Below are 18,740 nucleotides of genomic sequence, written 5' to 3'. Positions count from 1 at the left end.
TCCCGAGTCTGAGGACAGAGGGTGATGTATGCTGTGCAGATCTTGATGTAAATTATAATACATAAATAAAAATCAACTTGGCATGTCCCAGAATGAAAAGTGTTGATTAACAATTCTATCAACTGGTGCCTGTACTCCATTTAGATGTGTCCATTTCAAGATCCTGAATCTGTGCTTAGTTGCAGAGCCCAGGGAGACTTACTGGGAGGATTCTGTGAAACATTACCAGTCATCAAGAACAATATTAGTTCAACCTGTGGTCTTGCTTTGACAACTCAACATGTCTGACATGAAAGAATGATGGTCTAGTGAGGAAATGCTCAACATTTTTAATTACAATATAAAAGTAAAGGCTCATGTTTATGACAATGACTTTTTGGGAACCCGAGCAGGATTGATCACATCAGTCCTTGATCTGAGGGGAGGTGGTGCTTTGTTCCAATAACTTACACAGGCACGTCAGTACACTTGCTTCTTGGAACAGGCCGCTGGTCGGGTTACTGAGAGTCACTCTCGATAGGAGGAGCTGCTGATTCAATTAAAACATAAACAGTCTGTGGGCCTGTGTGATTTTAATCTCTCAACATTACCGTCTTGTGAATATTAGGAGTGATGGAGAAGAATCGTCATGACGACACATGACAAACAGATGGTCGAGATAACAATCTGCTACAAAGTAGAATATACTCATAGCTTTTCTGTAAAAGAGTAATGGTACAATACTTCCCTCACATAGGTCATGTTTAGTGTAAGTGTGCAAGTTGTTGTTCAACTACAGCCATGAGTTAAACCTCCTAAAACCTTATTTAATCCCCAAAAGTAATTAAGATGGTGGATTATTCCAATTTTATTCATTAAAAAATGCATGCCTTGATAAAACCAAATAATCACATCATAAAATGGAATGACAAAAAAGTGACAGTACTGGGTAAAGTGACTTTCTATCAAAATATATGCATGGAAGAAAACAAATATTAGACAGTGAAGCATCAGAGTTTTAATGCTAACTTAATAGTTAAGGCAGTGTTAAAAAGGCACAGGCTGCATTTTAACTGCTTGGCTGACCACCTCAAACTCCCCATATCCACACAAAAGCACCGCAGTGACAGACACCGGGGAGGGCACTCCAAATGTTTTGATAAGTCCGACCACGTTGTGTTGCACGTGACTGCACAAAATAAAAGAAAATTACAGATAACCAAGAGGTCGTATGTTCAAGTTACTGCCATATGACAAACACATTTCATAATCCTCTGCTGTCAGATGCATATAAAATACACAACCACCATCAGGGAGGGGGTCTGGTTTCAAGGCCAGAATATCAAGTGTTTTAACATTTTACCAATATAGGACACCTACATGTTCATTCTCATGTTGCAAAACAGGCTTTTACAGGGAATATAAATGCACAAAACTTCCTGTTTTTGTCTAGAAATGGTCTTACCTATTGCATCATTTTTGTGCCTCTCAAAAAGTCACCATTACTGATTAAAATGAACAGAAACTTTTGCATAAGAGGCAAAATCCCTCATCAAAACACAAAAGTAAACATAATTGTACCTATGATGGCGGTTTGCCTCCTCAAACATTAACCTCTAGATCAGCTCCTTCCATGTCTAAAGCTTCTCTGAGTGCTCACACTTCAACAGGAACACACAGCGCTCCTTCAACTCACTTCACGTACGATGCACAGTCACCTGCTGCGGTGTGACTACAAACCATGAATCAATCAGATGAAAGTTATGAACATCTCAAGATGGAAAAAGTGAATGAGCAAATTCTGAATCTAAATCTTCATATTCACAGTGGAAATATAATCCTGTACATTCAGAGGTTGGGCGCAGTGAGTCCCTGTCCCACAAAACAGATGGCTTTTCAACTCTGAGCTGTCATCAGCTGATAACTCTGCACAGCCGCACCGACTGACTCATTGATATAATCCAATCACAATTAAATCTGAAATGAAGACGACTGTGTTGCATTTTCCAGGTGAGCACTGTGATCAGTTGATGAATTTCAAGCCAGAGTTGCAGTCAAACACCCAATTACACAAATTCATTCATTGATATCAAACCTGCTGAGGTAGGGTTTGCCTCATGATGCTCTGCTACCTGTAGTGCTCATGAACCGGGGTGATGAGCAGGTCTTTCACGTTTTGTTATTCAGTCCTGATAAAACAAGACACACAGTAAAAATAGAAAACTTAAAACCGCCACTTGAGTAGTGAGGCTGAGGCCGAGTGTGAGGCTCTTTAACTCCACACATCTTGCGAGTAGCGTCCCTTGGTCATCAGTTTCTTGATGTAATCCGTGGCCTGGCTGTGTGTCATGCCTCCCAGCTCTTCTGCGATCTCATAGAAGGTCGTCTGCACGTCTTTAGCCATGTTCCTGGCATCCCTAAAATCAGTTAAGAGATCACTTTAGACATCTTTGTTTTAGTGCTGTTTTTTTTAAATATTGTTTGTTAAATATGGCTCATTAATACAAAAAAAAAAGAACAAAAACTGAGCAATAACATTCACCTCAAACTCTGCTTTTGAGTTCTCAGTGAGGAACTTCATAAGTGTTATTTCATTAATTTTGTTTTCCTTATGTGTAAATTCCTATTTCTATAATAACAAATGGTCAATTTTGATGACTTACATCAGTTCAGGTGTACTGTACCAATACTCAACAGCTGACTCAAGAATTCTTTCACAAAATAAATAAACGAACACGAAAGGCTCAATCTTTTTGAATGAACGATATTTAATTGGAATTTTTCACTGGGCAAACGGGTGACTTACCCACAGACGTAGATATGAGCGTTGTCTGTGTGAATCAGCTTCCATAGGTTCTCCTTATTGTTCTTCAGCAGATGCTGCACGTACACCTATATTTTTGAAATTGGAAAGAGAAGACATTGTTCATGTGTGCGTCTTCAGCTGTATGTTTAAAGGCACACAGTGTTATTTTACCCAAACATCAATTATCTGAATACCCTTCTTGTTGCCATATAAGACTTAATCTGTTGATGACCAGGCAACAACTGCACAAATTGAGATACACCTCTACTATAAAATCCTGGAAGGTTTTTTCTGACCTAAACAATGACTAACAAGGACACTGAAACCTACAATGTCCTCTGACTTCGCTGTTAGCAGGAATACAACCAGGTACGCTGTATAAACTGAAGTGTGTTTGAGTCCCAGCAGCTTCTAGCTTCACCTCTGGGGGACCAGCAGTGAGGAACAACAGCTGTACCTTGTGCTCCTGGTCTCTGGAGAAGGCCACATTAAGCTGTGTAAGAACACTGTTCTTCTCTGCCTCCTCCAGCTCCTCCTGGTAGATGTAATCCTCATTCTTATGTCTGCAGCCGAAATACATCACCGTCTCTCCGACCTCCTTTCCTATAAAAAGGAGACAAAACAAAACAAAGAACTGGTTATTTTTTACCTGCTGATTATTCAATTCAGCCTCTTCCACTGAAGCTTTTGAAAATATAACTGATCATATGATCGTCAGAAACAACTGCACACACAAAGATCAGACACATACACACACATGCATGTGGCCCACAGTGTCTATAAGTACCTTGCTGTTTGAGCCAGGCTCTCTCTTGGACGAAGCCCATGAAGGGAGCGATTCCTGTCCCAGGGCCGATCATGATCACTGGGTTGGTGGCTTTGAAGGGCAGGCGGAACTGAGACTTGCGGATGTACATGGGAACGGTGGACTTGCGGCCGTTGTCACTGACCACTTTGTTCATCAGCCAGTTGGTGGCGACTCCCTTGTTGGTGCGGCCAGTCTTGGTTTTGTACTCCACCACTACAGCACAAATGTGCACGCTGTTGGGGTGAACCTACAGAACAGAGGAGTTACCAACGGATCTCTACTTTAATTCTCACAGTTGACTGTTCTTGTTTCGTTGCTGCTAACACCGAAATCAAACAGCATTTCTACAAATTAAGTCTTTCACAAAAGGAAAAAAGGATATGACTCATGTCGGTCTTGGGTGATTTAAATAGGGAATTACCTTCGAGGAGGAGGCGATGGAATAATAGCGAGCCTGGAGACGAGGCAGCAGCTCACACAGGTGGTCAATGGGAGGCTTCAAAGAAGGTATGTCCTCCAGGATAGCCAGGATATTTCTACAGGCATCCAACACCCAACTCTGGTAGAGTGCCTGTAGAGAGGCAGCAACAGAAAGACAATAACATGAAGTATTCGAGGTAGAAGGTGGTTGAAAAAACACACAGTATCTGTATGCAGTGTAGGCCCAGTTAATGATGGGATGAGATGTAACTGTCTCCATGCATGAACCTGGCACTGACCTTGCCCTCAGGTGAGGAGGAGGCCATCTTGCGCATATTCTCCTGCTGTTTGGGGTCAGAGGCGTACTGTGCCAGCTCGTAGAGGACGTTTGTGCGAGGAGGGTGTGTGATGTCCAGGTAGTGAGTGAGGGCCGTGCGGTAGGTGGTGGGGCAGGGGAAAGGGTGCTTCTTGTTAGACTCCTCTGAAAATACAAAAAGCGGATACTGTATTGTTATCTAGAATGAAAAGAAAATGCGTATCACGGGCAAAATATTAAGTGCCATTTTCCTGATCCATTGACCTTCAGATCATTTATTTCCATTCAACACCGCAGCTGGTGTACAAAGTCCATCATTATGAAGCATTTTCTGTCATTTTTAATAATGTCAAACACTAAACAAGGACTGCCTTAATGATCGCTTACGTAACTGCAAATTACGTCGGAAATATTCCTGCAATAACACCTAACTGCTGTAATAAAACAATATCCAACCCATAAGCATTGAGGGAGCTGATACTGCGAGCAGAGATATGAGGGGAAGGTTTCGTGAGAAGGTTTGAGGGATAACCAGTAAAGTCAAGGTGCTTCATGCTTTCAATGCCGCACCATCAAGGTTGTTGAGAGAGATAACCACATCAAGGTCCACTCCAAGGATTTGTCCCAGCTTGTTCACCAATGCGGAGTCATTTGTGGGGAAAACAGCAACGTGGTCCCCTGACTCATATCTGAAAGCACACAATGTGGTAAATTAAGACTTTGACCTGTATTCATAAAACCTTAAAACTGAACAATAATCAGAGTTTTTCATCTAGTTGTACGGCATTGGGTTTAGGAAAAAAAGCATATATGACAATAAACTGATGTATCCATCCAGTCTCACCTGATCTTGGAGCCCGTTATGTCTAACTCCAGGTGCATGAGATGTCTATCACCAGCTTTGTTGAGTTTACGGTTGACAGTGACCGGGGCCAGGAAGGGGTTTTTCGAATCAAAGGGCCTAAAAATAAATAACAGAGCAACTGAAATGTGAAAATGCAATCGCAAATGGCTGAGCGCAGTCACAGAAGAGACATGAAATCTCATTTGAATAAAAAAAAAATACTTCAATCTATTAATCAATAATTAAATGACTTATTAAAGTTTGGTTAAAACAGGCTGCAGAAGTGTGTTTCTTGTGTCCACTAGGGGGCAGAATGCTTGATTTTTAGAAAGTGATTTTCAGCAAATCTTACAGTTGGTTGTATTTGTGGGTGAAATGAGAGCAGACAGCACTTTGATGATGAATGAGTTCTGGTGATGAAGAACAGCATCTCTGCTACAGTACTTACGGCTTTTGGATCTCAAAACTCTTCAGGCGGCCGATCTCTCCCGTGTACACTTTGTTCATGTTGAGGTCTGTGTGCTCTTTCAGCTCGTACTGTCGTATGCTGCGAGGAAAAACAGCTTGAGGTTAGTCCCTTAGGATGCTCCAAACAGACATGGTGACGATACTGAAGATTTTAGTGCTGGGAAAGAAAAGCTTCAGAGTAAAGGTAAGACAATTTAAGAACAGTGGTGGCATGGTGATAACTGAAAAGCATTAAAAGCTTGAATTGATGACGTGAATGAACCTTGATTCATCTCCTAAGGCTTCCACTCCAAAGTGCTCACAGACAGCCGGCCAGAACTGCTCTCTCCATGAAACGAAGTCCTCTTCCAGACTGAAAGACAATTGTATTACATTCAATAATATGCGTTTGATGCAGCAAATACAATGATTGTTATTGTTCATTTTATAGATATTCTTGATATTAGTCCCTTTATGATTTTGGGGTAAACACTGGGTTGCATTACAGTGAGAGGTCAAGTTATTCATGGTGCACTGAACACCTCTGCACCAAGAGAAACGTTTACTCATCATTTCCTTTTTGGTTCAGAGAATTTGCACGTCACTTACTTGCCATCATCGTCCCCTAGACCAAGGTCAAAGATGCGCTTGGCCCCAAGTTCTTCCAGCCTTTTATCAACATATTTTCCCATTGCATTGTAGTGTTCATATGTCTTGTTGCCCAAAGCAAATACCTGGACACAGAACAGGACAAAGTGAGACACCGTCAGTATGTGGCCTTGGCTAAATCTGGAGCCACACAGGCAGAAAATAAAAGTACATGATGAACTTGTGCTTTACAGTTATCAAAATGTGTACAGAAATTGTCTTGTGAAGTTAAGAGGGGTGCCACAAATCCTTTAATCTGGATCGATTCAAGGACCCAATATCATCAATGCAGACTGAAAACATTGACATTGAAACACTGAAAACAATGTCCCCCGTCCTCAGCTGTGTTCCCAACATGAGATCAGGTGGATGTGTTTTACTAATGGCTAAAAGCACCTGTAAATAAAAGTGACCTTCTGGTAGGGCCATGCTGCAGGCGGATCCAAGCCAAAGTTCATCTCAGCCACAAACACACAATCTCACAGCTGTGAGTCAGAAAAAAACATCACTTATTGTTTGCCTTGTGTGAAGGGAGATAGTGATCAACCAGGCAGCCAGAGAGCGCGTGACGACTGTCTGTATGTCTGTCTTTTAACCGTCTCCCCCTTCCTCTCAAAATCTGTTACTGCTCAGATTTGTGTCTCTCAAAACAGCTGTTCCACTCAGCTGTCCTGGTCACCATGCAACTCGTGTTCAATGGGCATATACTATCCTCTCATATCAACCACAAGCCCTTGAATTGAACCTAAATTATTCCATGGAAGACTTTCCCAATATCAGTAAATATCTTATCGTTGTCAAAAGAATCAATATAATATGGCATTATGATAAAACTTGTGATTTACCCCTAAAAGTTAATAATTTAACAATGCAGATGTTTGCTTTTGGTTCAAGGGTGAACACAGTATGAAGTTGCTGTTTTCAGGTGATCAAAAAACAGAATGAGAACAACATGCCAAACTTAATGTCTCACAAGAGATCCAAAAAATCTCTCAGTGGCTCTAACGCACGCAGTGACTCTGACACAGGCTAGATAAAATACAAGAGGAAGGGCGTGACTGTGCCCAAGAATTTAACTAGATTTCCCACAATCAATTTCTTCACTCAAATGAGGCCAGAGGCCCCGCACCCCAACAATGACACACACACACACGACACACAAAGCCCTTTCTTTCACGATGCACACAAAGGCCGACGCAGCTCGTGTTAGTGAAGCTTGTGTGCTGTGTGTCAGCGCGACAGACACGCAAACTGACATAGCGTGACTCGTAAAATGAGCAGGTAGTGAAGCAGTGACAGTGAGCAAAATGTGAATTTATAAGTGAGTAATTCAAATCCAGCCTTTTCATCCCATTAGTCAGGGTTGGCTGTTCAAATTTCCATGCAACAACAGAACGGCACTTTGATAAACACAAGTCTCTCGTATATATCTTAAGTCTATTAGAGCTCACACGGTTGGAACCTGAACATGAAACCTGAGCTGCAAAGACGAGCCCATTCAGCGATCAGTCAATTCATCTGCAACTATTTTCATCAAAAATCCATAAACAGTTCAACTAATTTCTAAGCAAAAATAGACTCACAGTGTAGTTTAGTCCCGAGAGGTCTTCATCGTCGTTCTCCTGCAGCCAGTCATAGAAGTCCTGGGCATTATCAGTTGGGTCTCCTTCACCATAGGTGGCCATGCAAAATATGGCGAGGGAGTTTTCAATCTGCGACAGACGTGACAGCTCCCCCTGGAACATCAGCCAGCAGAATCAGACAGTGAGCACTGAACAACTAATCATTTTCACATATTATTCTGTAATATAAAAAGCATATTATCATTTGTTATATGGTTCATCATTGCTTCTCAGTGTTGCAACACATTCTTGGAGAAAGCCAGACATCATACATTGTGCACTATGACAGCGGACGCACGTTGATATGAGTGTGTGCTGTCCTTGGGTGTTTACAGACTCACTTGCCCGGACATGTTTCAGTTTATCACAGTGAATTTATAATTAGAATAATTATTTCACTTGAAGCTATTAAAAACTGTTGCTTGGCTCATGTGTTATATTTTCATCAAAATCACTGAAGTCTCATTTCTGGACATCGCAGCAGAATCAGATTATCCTCACTCTTAAGCACTTTAGTGACATGTAGTTCACAATACGTGCACAAATCATTGTGACAATCACTGACAGCTATGGTGAGCAATATCCAAAAGAACGACAATGACCTCTTGTTAATTTCACTCCTGTGGTTTGGATGTTTTTCCACTGATGTAAATTACCATGTCATACTCCTCTGGATCAGCAGCCATTCCTTTCATGCCATACCGCTGCGCGTCTTTGGACAGTCTGTTGGCAAATTCCTCTGCTGTGCCTGTCTGGGAGCCGTAGAACACAATGATGTTCTTGCCCTGGTTACAAACAGATAGAAAAACACAAGGTTTACACGGTGCAAGAAAAGGCTTTATCCCTCAACTGCAATAACAAGCTCATTCATCTCTGGCTGCTTTATGACACAGACCATGTGCAAGTACAACAGATGCAGCAGACCTTTTGTAAATTAACTTAAATATGTGTAGAAAGCATGCTGAAATGCTGCATTGCCAACTAAAGCACTGCTGCATGTGACACAGAGGTATGAGCACAACCCAAACTGCACAATGTTCAATGACTTCAACTGACTTCAAAGCAAACACACATGAGAACAAAAAGAGAAGATATAGCTTATATTTTCATAAACAAGAAGCTCAGTCTGCACATGGATTTTATCCTTGCCTACAAAGTTGCCATGATAATTCACAACAAAGAAAAACAGAGACAAAATCGAATAGCACTATGGGCCAACGTTCTCTTCTGCCACCATCATGGTATCCAAACTATTTGCTCCAAAACCACATGATTCAAAACCGAAGTCTTCTCTCAAGGCTGGCTTAAAAACAGAGGACCATCAAAGTCAAAAGTACAACTACATAGAGTCACATCAGCCGGGAGACCGTCATAGTCACATCATCATAGCAAAATGAATGTTGACTTTCAAGTACGGGCTGTAGGCTGAAAATCCAACAAAACAGAACAAATACACTTTTCAGCTGAAGTGTTCCACTTATTTGCTGAGGAAACAAACAATCAACATGTTGTGAAAGGCCACAACAGAAACACTGTTTAACATTGTATATCTGCAAATCCAAATGATTCACAGAAAACCCTGAGTCATGTTTTGGAACCACAGATCTGCTCATGGAGAATGAATTCATGTTGGCCAAAGGAAACAGCCGACACAGAACACGATTTGAGCTCATGTTATGGGAAAGGTTACGTGACTGAAGAAAAAACAGAGAAATGCTTGTTAAAAGTAACATTACTCACGGTTTTCTTCATTTTCTCGATGAAACTTGTCTCTCTTGTGGTGGGTGCTCTGTGATAAAAACAGATTTGACTTGTTATTAAGCAAGTTAATAAGTCGAGTTGTCCTTTACCATGACATAAACACTCTAGCACTTAGCAATGACCATGTTAATCTTTTACAAACCGAAATATACTTTCATGTAATGCATCAACTGTAATGAGACTTAGCACGACTCACCAATCAAAGGCCTAATAATCAAATTCAAGGTTTAACCTGATACCTTAAAGAAGAAGTACACTGTAGCCCTGTGAGCTCAGAGGGATCAAAAGGATCAATAAAATGTATTTACTCTTAACTTAAGCTTTATTTAGAGAGCCAACTGATAAGACAGGAGTCGGTAATACTATGACAGTTGAGGTAAACATGGTTCAAATAAGACAAACATCTTCTGGGTAAAAAAAGTAGTAGAACTGGTTTATAAATCAACATTATTATCTCCCTCGCAGACATGTGATCATACCCATCAGATTTATAAATTGTGTTGATGACTCTAAGGAAACTGAGAAAATGGCTGTTTGAAGTTTTTCATAGGTAAGTATTTCATATTAATATTAAACAAATAAATACATGTATAGAAATGGATTGAGTTGCTATTTATTATTAAAATGACAAATAATCATGCATCAGCTACTTAGGTTAAACGAAATCTGAGTAAACCCTTTGAATTGATCAGGAATTAAAATTCCAGTGCAACTGCATTAAATCACAACAAAATGCAAACATCAAATCACAATGAAGTCACAAACCAGTGCAAACAAACTAGACAAATTCACATTCACAATTTAAATTATTTATTTGAGTCAGTATCACATCAATATGTGATATCAGTATAGGACTGGTGCATTTTTAAATAATCAGTATCTAAATAAATGTGCAGCATGTGGACAACGTGAGCAAACTGTCTATTCTTTGTCATGTTATTTCTACAACAACCGGGAGTAGCAGAGCTGTGACTCAGCAGCCACACAAGCATTACTCATACTAACCATGTGTGCAAGCACGTACTAAGCATCCGCATACAGTTTGCAATTTGTGATATTTAAGAGGGTACACCTCATGGTAATTCAATATCTTTATCCAGATTTGTCCAGGAAGTAATTAAAGGATGGGAACAGATCAAAACAACACATGTGAATGCAGTGTTTGAAAAAAAAAGAAAAGAAAGGGAAACAGGAAGCAAAATCTATTATCAAGCCAAATAAAAGGCAACGCTGCTTCATTCAGCATCAAAGGTCTGAGTGGACAGCTGCAATTCTGTCTGCACTGAGGAAGAATAAAAGGCCTACACGTAAGAAGAAGCAGAAATGGTGAATATATTTTCAGATTTCACATATCCAAAAGCACAAGGCTTTAATACAGCCATGAAAGCTAGGAGAAATAGAGGTGATATAGGAATTTGCTCTATTTAATCTGGGTTATATTTAGTATGAAGGAATTACACACAAAGAGCATCTGATTTCTTTTCTTCTTCAACACATATTCAGTCAAACAATTTACAGCCTGAAGAACTCATCCACAGAGCAGCCGTGTGCAGAGTGCAGGCATGTGGGCCTGATGTCCAACATGCCATAAAAATGGGTCCCCCTGATTAAAAGAACTGTGCGCAAACACACACAGCGAAGTATAAACTCTTGATTAAAATTTGAAACAAGCTCGGTCAGACAATTTAATCCATTTCTTGGTCATTTCAGTTGGGTTAGATTTAGTTTTATTCTTTAATCTCAGTAAAATATGAAGTCTTAATGGAAAGAAAATACAGGGAAAAACATAACTTATGGACAAAAATCATAGTTGACAACAGTGTGAATCTACTTGATGGAGCCTGAAATGGACCAACTTCATTTCGAGAAGACAAAGCTGTGTTTGCAAATCATACATTTTCAACAGGAATTAAAGTACTGCTGATCTGAGTGTGAACGAGCGCACGGTTGCTGGCGTTTGGTCATTGTTTGAACAATTTACATTTTAGCCTGAACAGTTCAGAGCTCATCATCATTTATATATACTGTCAGATTTAATTTCCATCTATTCAACTGTTCCAGGACCTAAACCTTTCTAAACATGCACACTGAGTCAGTTCAGTCTTGCTCTGCAGCACAGGCTCATTCACCAGTTGAGGTGATCTTATGACGCTACAATCAATGGCGTGTTTTAGATTTACTCTTTAAAGGCAACACAATGAAATGGAAATCGAACTCATGCGATGCTTGTTTACTGACTAAAACGAAACGATCCTGGACATGTGCGACACAATGATGGCTGACATCGTAACTGACTGAACAGCGTTTGAGGAGCTTATGGAAAAAGGGGGAAAAACAGAAGACCCAATAATTAAATTGGATTTGTAGTCAAACAGATTTTATGACCATCTGTTACATAACCTCCTGGGAACATTGAATGGTTTTTGAAACCACTATCTTGCCAGTCTGTGCTTGAGACAAGCAAATGGCACAGTGTGTAGCGCTTACTTTGGAAACGAGCTGCCACTTCATTTACAAATCACTTTTACAAGGTGTCAAAGAAACACTTACACACCTAAGTGTGAGCTGAGCTAAGAAATCAAACAGCAGGATTAAACGATAGCTGTGAAAAATGTTTATGACCATATAAAGCAAGAATCATTTAAAAAAAAAAAATCTCTTATTGTGTCTTAGAGGACGCAGTAAATCAAACACTTTTACTGACCTTTCAGCAGCATCTCTCCTGTCCTCTGGCAGGGAGAAGACACAGCCCATGGCATGCAGCCCTGTAGCTCGCCACTGCCACTAGCACCACTGGCTAGGCCACACCGGGAGCCGCCACGCTCAAAATCAAAAGCAGGACGTCAACACTCCACAACCACAGGATGGAAAAATAAACCAGCCCAGAAAGGCAGCCGGACACTCGTAGGTTTGGAAGAGCTGCCTGGCTTCACCATAGAGGCTCCAAACACGATGTGAACTCTGTCTCTTCCTGTGCTGCTCTCTGAGACCAGCAGCGTCTGTTCTCCACACACACAGCCTACAAACCCTGTCAGTGTCTGGCAACGGCTGAGGACACAATGGTGGGAAACTGACTTTCCCATAAAATGTAGCCGAGCTGCAGACCCACACTTTTGACTCACACAAACACACACTGAAACACTCTTGAGCTGAAAATGCCTTCCTCCTTGTCCCCGCCCCTTTCCCTCTCTGGTCTGAAAGGTGTTGGGAATGAAAAAGTCTACAAGAGCCATTCTAAGAATTTGGCTGGTTATCAGAGCAACTCCACGGTGGACCATTTAAGAGAGCGAGAGGTGGGGGGGGGGGGGGGGGGGGGGCTGTGAATGGTAGTTTTTTTCTCAAGTATCTCCCGCCCCCATCTCACTGGAGGAGAGAGAGGGGAATGTCATTGCTATGGTAACCTCATTTATCATAAAAGGATTGCATTTGTGACATGGCGCTACTCCAATGGCAGAGCAGCTCAGCACACACACATGCACGCGCACACATACACATATACACACACATAGAGAAAAACAAGGGAGTAGGGAAAAGAATTAAAAAAAAGTAACTCAGGGCAAAGAAAGGGTTGCTTGTCTTTTGCCTCAACTTTCCACCTTTGGAGGAGACTCACAAAAGCAGCTTGGCTAGCCCTCCTCGTTTGCTCTCCAGGGAACTTTCAAAATGGGTTCAGAGCCAAAAACAAAAGCACAGGAAAGACATGGAAGACTACGCCCCCTTCATAACAGTTAGGTAATCACTGCTCCCTTTAAGGGGAGGGGAGACCAGCTTGGCGCTTGTGTTGCTCTATGCTCCCCTTCCTGTATTCCCGCCCTGCACTGATACATGCTCTTCCCGAGGCAACACATGCTCTAGGGGGGTCTTTCCAAGTCCTGCTTTTGCACAAATGGTCTGGATCTCCCCCACTCGGCCTCCAACACTGTCTCCATTCACACAACCACACAGCGAGTGTGGCTGCTGCTGGCCCGTGGCTTTTACTCTGGTGACCAAAGAAATTGTGTTGTGGTTGGGGAGGGAATAAAAGTGTGGCCAATGGAAGGAGAGTCCACTGAAACCAAGCCAAGCCTCCATAACTCCACTGATAAGTGATGAGGGGAGGGAGCAGAGAGGGAGAGACACACATGCACTGAGAGAGAGAGAGGCAGGCTGGAGAGTGAGATCAGACACGTTTCTGAGGGACCTCATGGTGTTAAAGAGCACTGCAGGCAAAGAGAAAACAAAGGTCACTACTAGTGGAACATTTACAAGCCTGAAGCTATGTTCTGTCACACACTTTCTTCAAGGCTCATACGGTGACTACTCCAACCGCTTGTATGTAATAAAGCACTTGCAGATAACTGGAGATACACTATACTATCAGCAAAGTCAAATTACAAAAATCCGATTAAAAAAGTAATATCTTACTATGCCAAGATACTTCACTCAGCAATCAATGAAAATGTGACAATTGTGTGACAATTTTAGGGTAACATATCTTGCATGGATCAAAGTAAATATTGCGTCTCTTTGGGAGGTTTGTTCAACAGAAAGTACTGGTGTCAAAACCAGCTCCTAGATAAGTACAAGATAGCATACAGCCAACAAGAGAAACTTGATTCCTAAAAGTACATTTAAGACCTCTGGCTATCCAGCTGAGCTTCTTAAAATTTGAGTCAACACATGACTTTACAGTATGGCTGACATGAGCTAGCACTTCACAAGTAATGGAGAGTTTATTTTCATTTGATAATCATTTCATGAACCGTCCTAGCAGCATGGTGTCACCGTAAGAAAATGCAACATTTCTGATGTCCAAAGCCGTAGCCATGAGGCCCTAAACCTGTAGTAAAAACAAGTGTAACACAGCCATCTTTTATATGGTGAGATAAGAGAACACACTTTTTAATTGACCTTTTTTCATAAAAAGAACTGCGAAACACCTCATCATTTTCGACTACGGCTAAGAGCTGCCAAAATCTGCTAAAAATAAAAGGTAGCATTTGCTTTCATCACATTTTGCTCAAAAAATATTAAGAGTTGGAAGCAGGATATGATCAAATGCAAAAAGATAAATAGAACATGGATCAGTTGAAAAATCTATGAAATCTACACAAAAGCCAATGCTACATGAGACTTCAATGACTAAAAGTAAAGTACAATGTGTGTAAAAGACACAATGTTTATCCTCCTTACATTTAGGAGCATTAGGATTTCAACCTGTTTCTTTACCCTTCAGCAGCATGCAGAGAAAAAAGAATTTCACGGACAGCATGGCGTGTAGTGTGCAACTAACATGTGATGTGAAGTGATTAATAAAGTACATTTCTTCTTCTTCTTCATTCATTTTTTCCTCCTACACCGGGTAATACTCCAAACTCTTTAAAAATAAAACAAAGTTTTAACGTGACGGATACTCACGGTGTGTCGAGCTTCTTGAATTCGGGGATGGGCTCAGGCTTCTTGCGCGACATGAACCAGTAAACGACGAGGCCGACAACCAGGGAGAAGAGGAGGAGGTCCAGGCTGCTGAAAAGAGGCTCCTGTTCGGCCTCGGTGTGGGTGGTGGTCTCAGCATCCATGTCTGTCATGTTGACACTCTACATGAGAACAGGCCAAACACGACTATTAGACCAGTCTACCATGAACAAAAAAAAAAGAAAAAAGAAATTGAAAAAGAAAATTGACAAAGTTTAAAACTAAGCTATCATTTTTTTTCCAAAATCATCAAATATTTGCCTCACTTCCCTTTGGGTATTTGGACTGTTGGTTAGACTTAAGCACAAGTTTTGACTCGGGGAATAGATTTTTGATATCTTTTTATTATTTTGCAGACGAAAAGAGCAATCAATTAATTCCAAAGACCAATCATTATCTATGTTGATTATATCTACACGTGCAACACTTTACCTGTACATGTTCCCCTAAATGCCTTTCTTACAACGTGTCATGAATTGGTTTAAGAAAAGTTGCAGGGAAAGCAAGCGTTAATTAAAACCTGCATTTTAAGGTTCTGTCACGGGTCTACAGGCTCAGAGTAAAATTCAAACTGAACAAAACTGGGGATCCATAAAACTGGTTAATGTGCTGCACATGACAATATGATTGCTAACATACATGGGCAGTAGTATACATGCCACACCATACAATGATGCCATGTGTGCAAGCATTACTGGACAATAGGCTCTACATGCTATAACACTGGGACCATTTGCTTTCCATAAACAAGATGTTTTTTTGTTTTTGTTTTTTTGCATCAAAAAGCATCTCTTACCACACTGTGCACGAAAGCACTTCATGTTCTGACTGCTCCATTCAATTAGGTGCAAAGAATGAATGAAAGAATGAAAAGAATGAGATCATTTTACAGTTAATCCAATAAACTGGCTAGTCCACAACTATAGAACAATTTGTTTGACACGATAATGTGTACACTCACTCAACAAAACACTGGTTTGCACATTTCTGGACTGCTGACTCACTGATCTATCAAATAAATCACTTGAGCTATTATGTACAGAGGTAACTGCGTGCCAGCCCAGTAGGTACAGAAGTCAGTTCATTGGAGGCTTTTCAGATGAACACCCAACACGGTCAAAAACACTTTCCAGTCAGTCATTTCTAAATAAAATGTTACACTGATGCCTTCACAAATCAGTATAATGCATTTTATGTGTTATCATTTTTGTACAGGAACATTGTCTAGAATTGGACAACATGGTTTAGAAAACTGACTATCAATTACTTGATAGCAAGCATTTCAAACTAAATCAGACACTGAACTTAATTTTTTCTCAGAGCTTTTGTCATGACTGTAGCTTTTTTCAATTGGTCTGTGAAAACTGAACTCGTTAGTTTTATAATGGCATCCAAATGTATGGAATGATCAGTTCTGGATTTTAAAGGCTGCTATTGACATTTAAGAGTTAAAAAAGTCTGTTCACAATATGTTGACTGAGATACTTTTTTTTTTTTCATCTGATCTAAATTGATGCTATGTTTACCAAAGTGTTTATTTTAAAAATGTGACACGTACTGAGGGAACATTTTATAGTTGCAAAAGTAACACAGTCAGTGGTCTCTGGTGGACAAACTATGTGAGTGACATTGTTTCTCAATGACCTCTGACATTTCTGCATAGCCATTTGTTTTTTCATTAACTGACATTGTGAAGGGTATTAAAATATTAAATCATTTAAAATGCCTATTTTGCCTGTGTTGGACAGCAGGTAATAGAGAGGGAGACAGGTAAAAAGGGGGGAGCGAGGGGGGCAATGTATGCAACAGGGGTCCCACAGCTGGGATCAAACAAGAAACAGCTGCGGTTACATTACACACACTTTACGCATTCACGGTGCAGTTGAATTGTATTAAGTTAGTTGTATTAAGTTACTCAGAGGTATATTATGTTCACCCTATTTATATCAATGAGGGTAGAATATTATTATAATATTAGTTTTAGCTAGATGTACCTTATAAACTGACAACTGAGGTTAAGTCTGATCATCCAGGAGACTACATCGTTTAGACAGTAACAGTGTCTCCTGTCTGTTGTAATGTATCCATGGCGGCGACGTGTCCCAGCAGAAAATTAAAACACAAAAACCTCCTGTGTCAAGTTCACAGCGTGTCTTACGTGTACAAATATAAATGTACACAGAAACACGGGCAAGTTTTACTTATCATTTTGAAAGTTCAATAAGTGTTTCTCTCTTTCTTGTTGATTTTACACACAGTGATGTATTAAAGACGAGACCGTGATCGATGAGGAGAAGCACTTACCTTAAGTTAACCAAATGTTAGCTAACGTTTAAGCGGTCTGGTCAAAGAAAACTTGTCCAAAGACTGCCAGCTATCCCAAACACTTCTGACCCAGTAGGTGAAGCCGCACACTTGACAGATGCACTGTATACACTGTTCAAGTGTAAGTAACTACTGACTATCACATGGTGTACTCATTATCATGTGAGACTTTGGATAGTTGCCAACGACCCAAAGTAAAAGACACTTTAATTGCTGTTGCACTCGGGGATGTAATTGATCAATGAATCAGACATGATTGAGGTTCACTGGAGTTCATCCTAACAATTCACGTCTTCTGCTTGCAGCAAATAAAGCTAGTTGTGTAACAGTCGAGATGGTGGCACCAGAGTCCGACAGCGTGTATGAAGTCCCACGTGAAAGTTAACGAAGACACCAGTTTAATTTGCTTCAGTTGGGTTATGACATAGCTGCTGAGGTATTTTCTTTTTACAAAATAACGCCGGCGGTCAAACAAAATGAGGAAAATGCCCAAGACAGCCAGCGTGAATGGATTTTAGGGCCCCGACTATTCCCCGGACCGTGACAACTCTGGCTGAAAACATTACACTGTCAAAAATACAGGGTTGTACAGAGACAAAACAGTGTTGGCTGAATCATGACATGTGCAAAGCTTATTAAATGTAACATATTTCAACCTCTACACGCCGAGGAAACGACTTGCTCCAAAGACATACAAGTTAGCCTCAGTTTGCGTAAGATTGGAGTCAGCACTTCAGTTAAGCTAACGTTCATGCATCACTGAAAGAGCTAAGCATTTCCTCTCTTTTTCCATTTTCTAGCTCGGTGTTAATCTATTATCGCTGTCGTGTGATTCCCACAGACTGCCACGCACTACAACTCGTAAAACAATTTAGAGATGTGAGTTCGCTCTTGCGCTTACCTTCGCCTCCCCTCTTTGTGTTACACTCACACTGTGTTCAACGCGGAAGGAAACTTTAGGCCAGGTAGGACCAAACCAAATGGACCCTGGCAGCGGGGGAGGACACTAACACTTCCAGCGCCAATAACATCTAATTCAGGGATATTTGATATTTTTTACAAAGCTACATATGTGTGTTTTTTAAATAAATACGACTGATCATATCGACTGTTACAAGTAATAACGTTTATTCTTAATATCGACGGACACGTGTTTCGACATGGATCGGTCGACAAAGAGATTACCTAATGTCAGTGTGCTTATGTTACCCGCAGTAATAGATAACTTTCGAAGTGCAGCAGGCTAAGGATCATGGTTACGTAATATCACTAAGAGAACGGACCGTGGATCCCTGACACAATGAGAGGCA

At 40.7% G+C, this 18,740-nt stretch overlaps 1 protein-coding gene across 2 annotated transcripts; it reads right to left on the bottom strand.

Moving 5' to 3' along the window:
* Positions 1-311: 311 nt before the first annotated feature.
* On the bottom strand, positions 312-18,379 carry porb (P450 (cytochrome) oxidoreductase b). 2 transcript variants are annotated; one of them, XM_070969831.1, is made up of 16 exons: positions 18,332-18,379; positions 15,049-15,227; positions 9,631-9,679; positions 8,547-8,675; positions 7,852-8,004; positions 6,230-6,354; positions 5,904-5,993; positions 5,622-5,720; positions 5,174-5,290; positions 4,900-5,018; positions 4,313-4,494; positions 4,015-4,164; positions 3,573-3,840; positions 3,243-3,388; positions 2,786-2,871; positions 312-2,396 (listed from the first exon to the last, which is right to left on the bottom strand). In XM_070969831.1, exons 2-16 carry the CDS (start codon positions 15,216-15,218, stop codon positions 2,252-2,254), a joined length of 2,028 nt encoding a protein of 675 aa, XP_070825932.1. In that variant the 5' UTR covers positions 15,219-15,227; positions 18,332-18,379; the 3' UTR covers positions 312-2,251. The 2 variants fall into 2 exon arrangements, with proteins under 2 accessions (XP_070825932.1, XP_070825933.1); XM_070969832.1 differs by lacking the exon at positions 18,332-18,379 and adding an exon at positions 18,087-18,107.
* Positions 18,380-18,740: the final 361 nt, after the last annotated feature.

This window comes from Chaetodon trifascialis, chromosome 9 (genome assembly GCF_039877785.1).
Source record: "Chaetodon trifascialis isolate fChaTrf1 chromosome 9, fChaTrf1.hap1, whole genome shotgun sequence".
NCBI lineage: Eukaryota > Metazoa > Chordata > Actinopteri > Chaetodontiformes > Chaetodontidae > Chaetodon > Chaetodon trifascialis.
The sequence above is the reverse complement of the archived record's forward strand: the minus strand, read 5'-3'. Positions and strand labels throughout refer to the sequence as shown.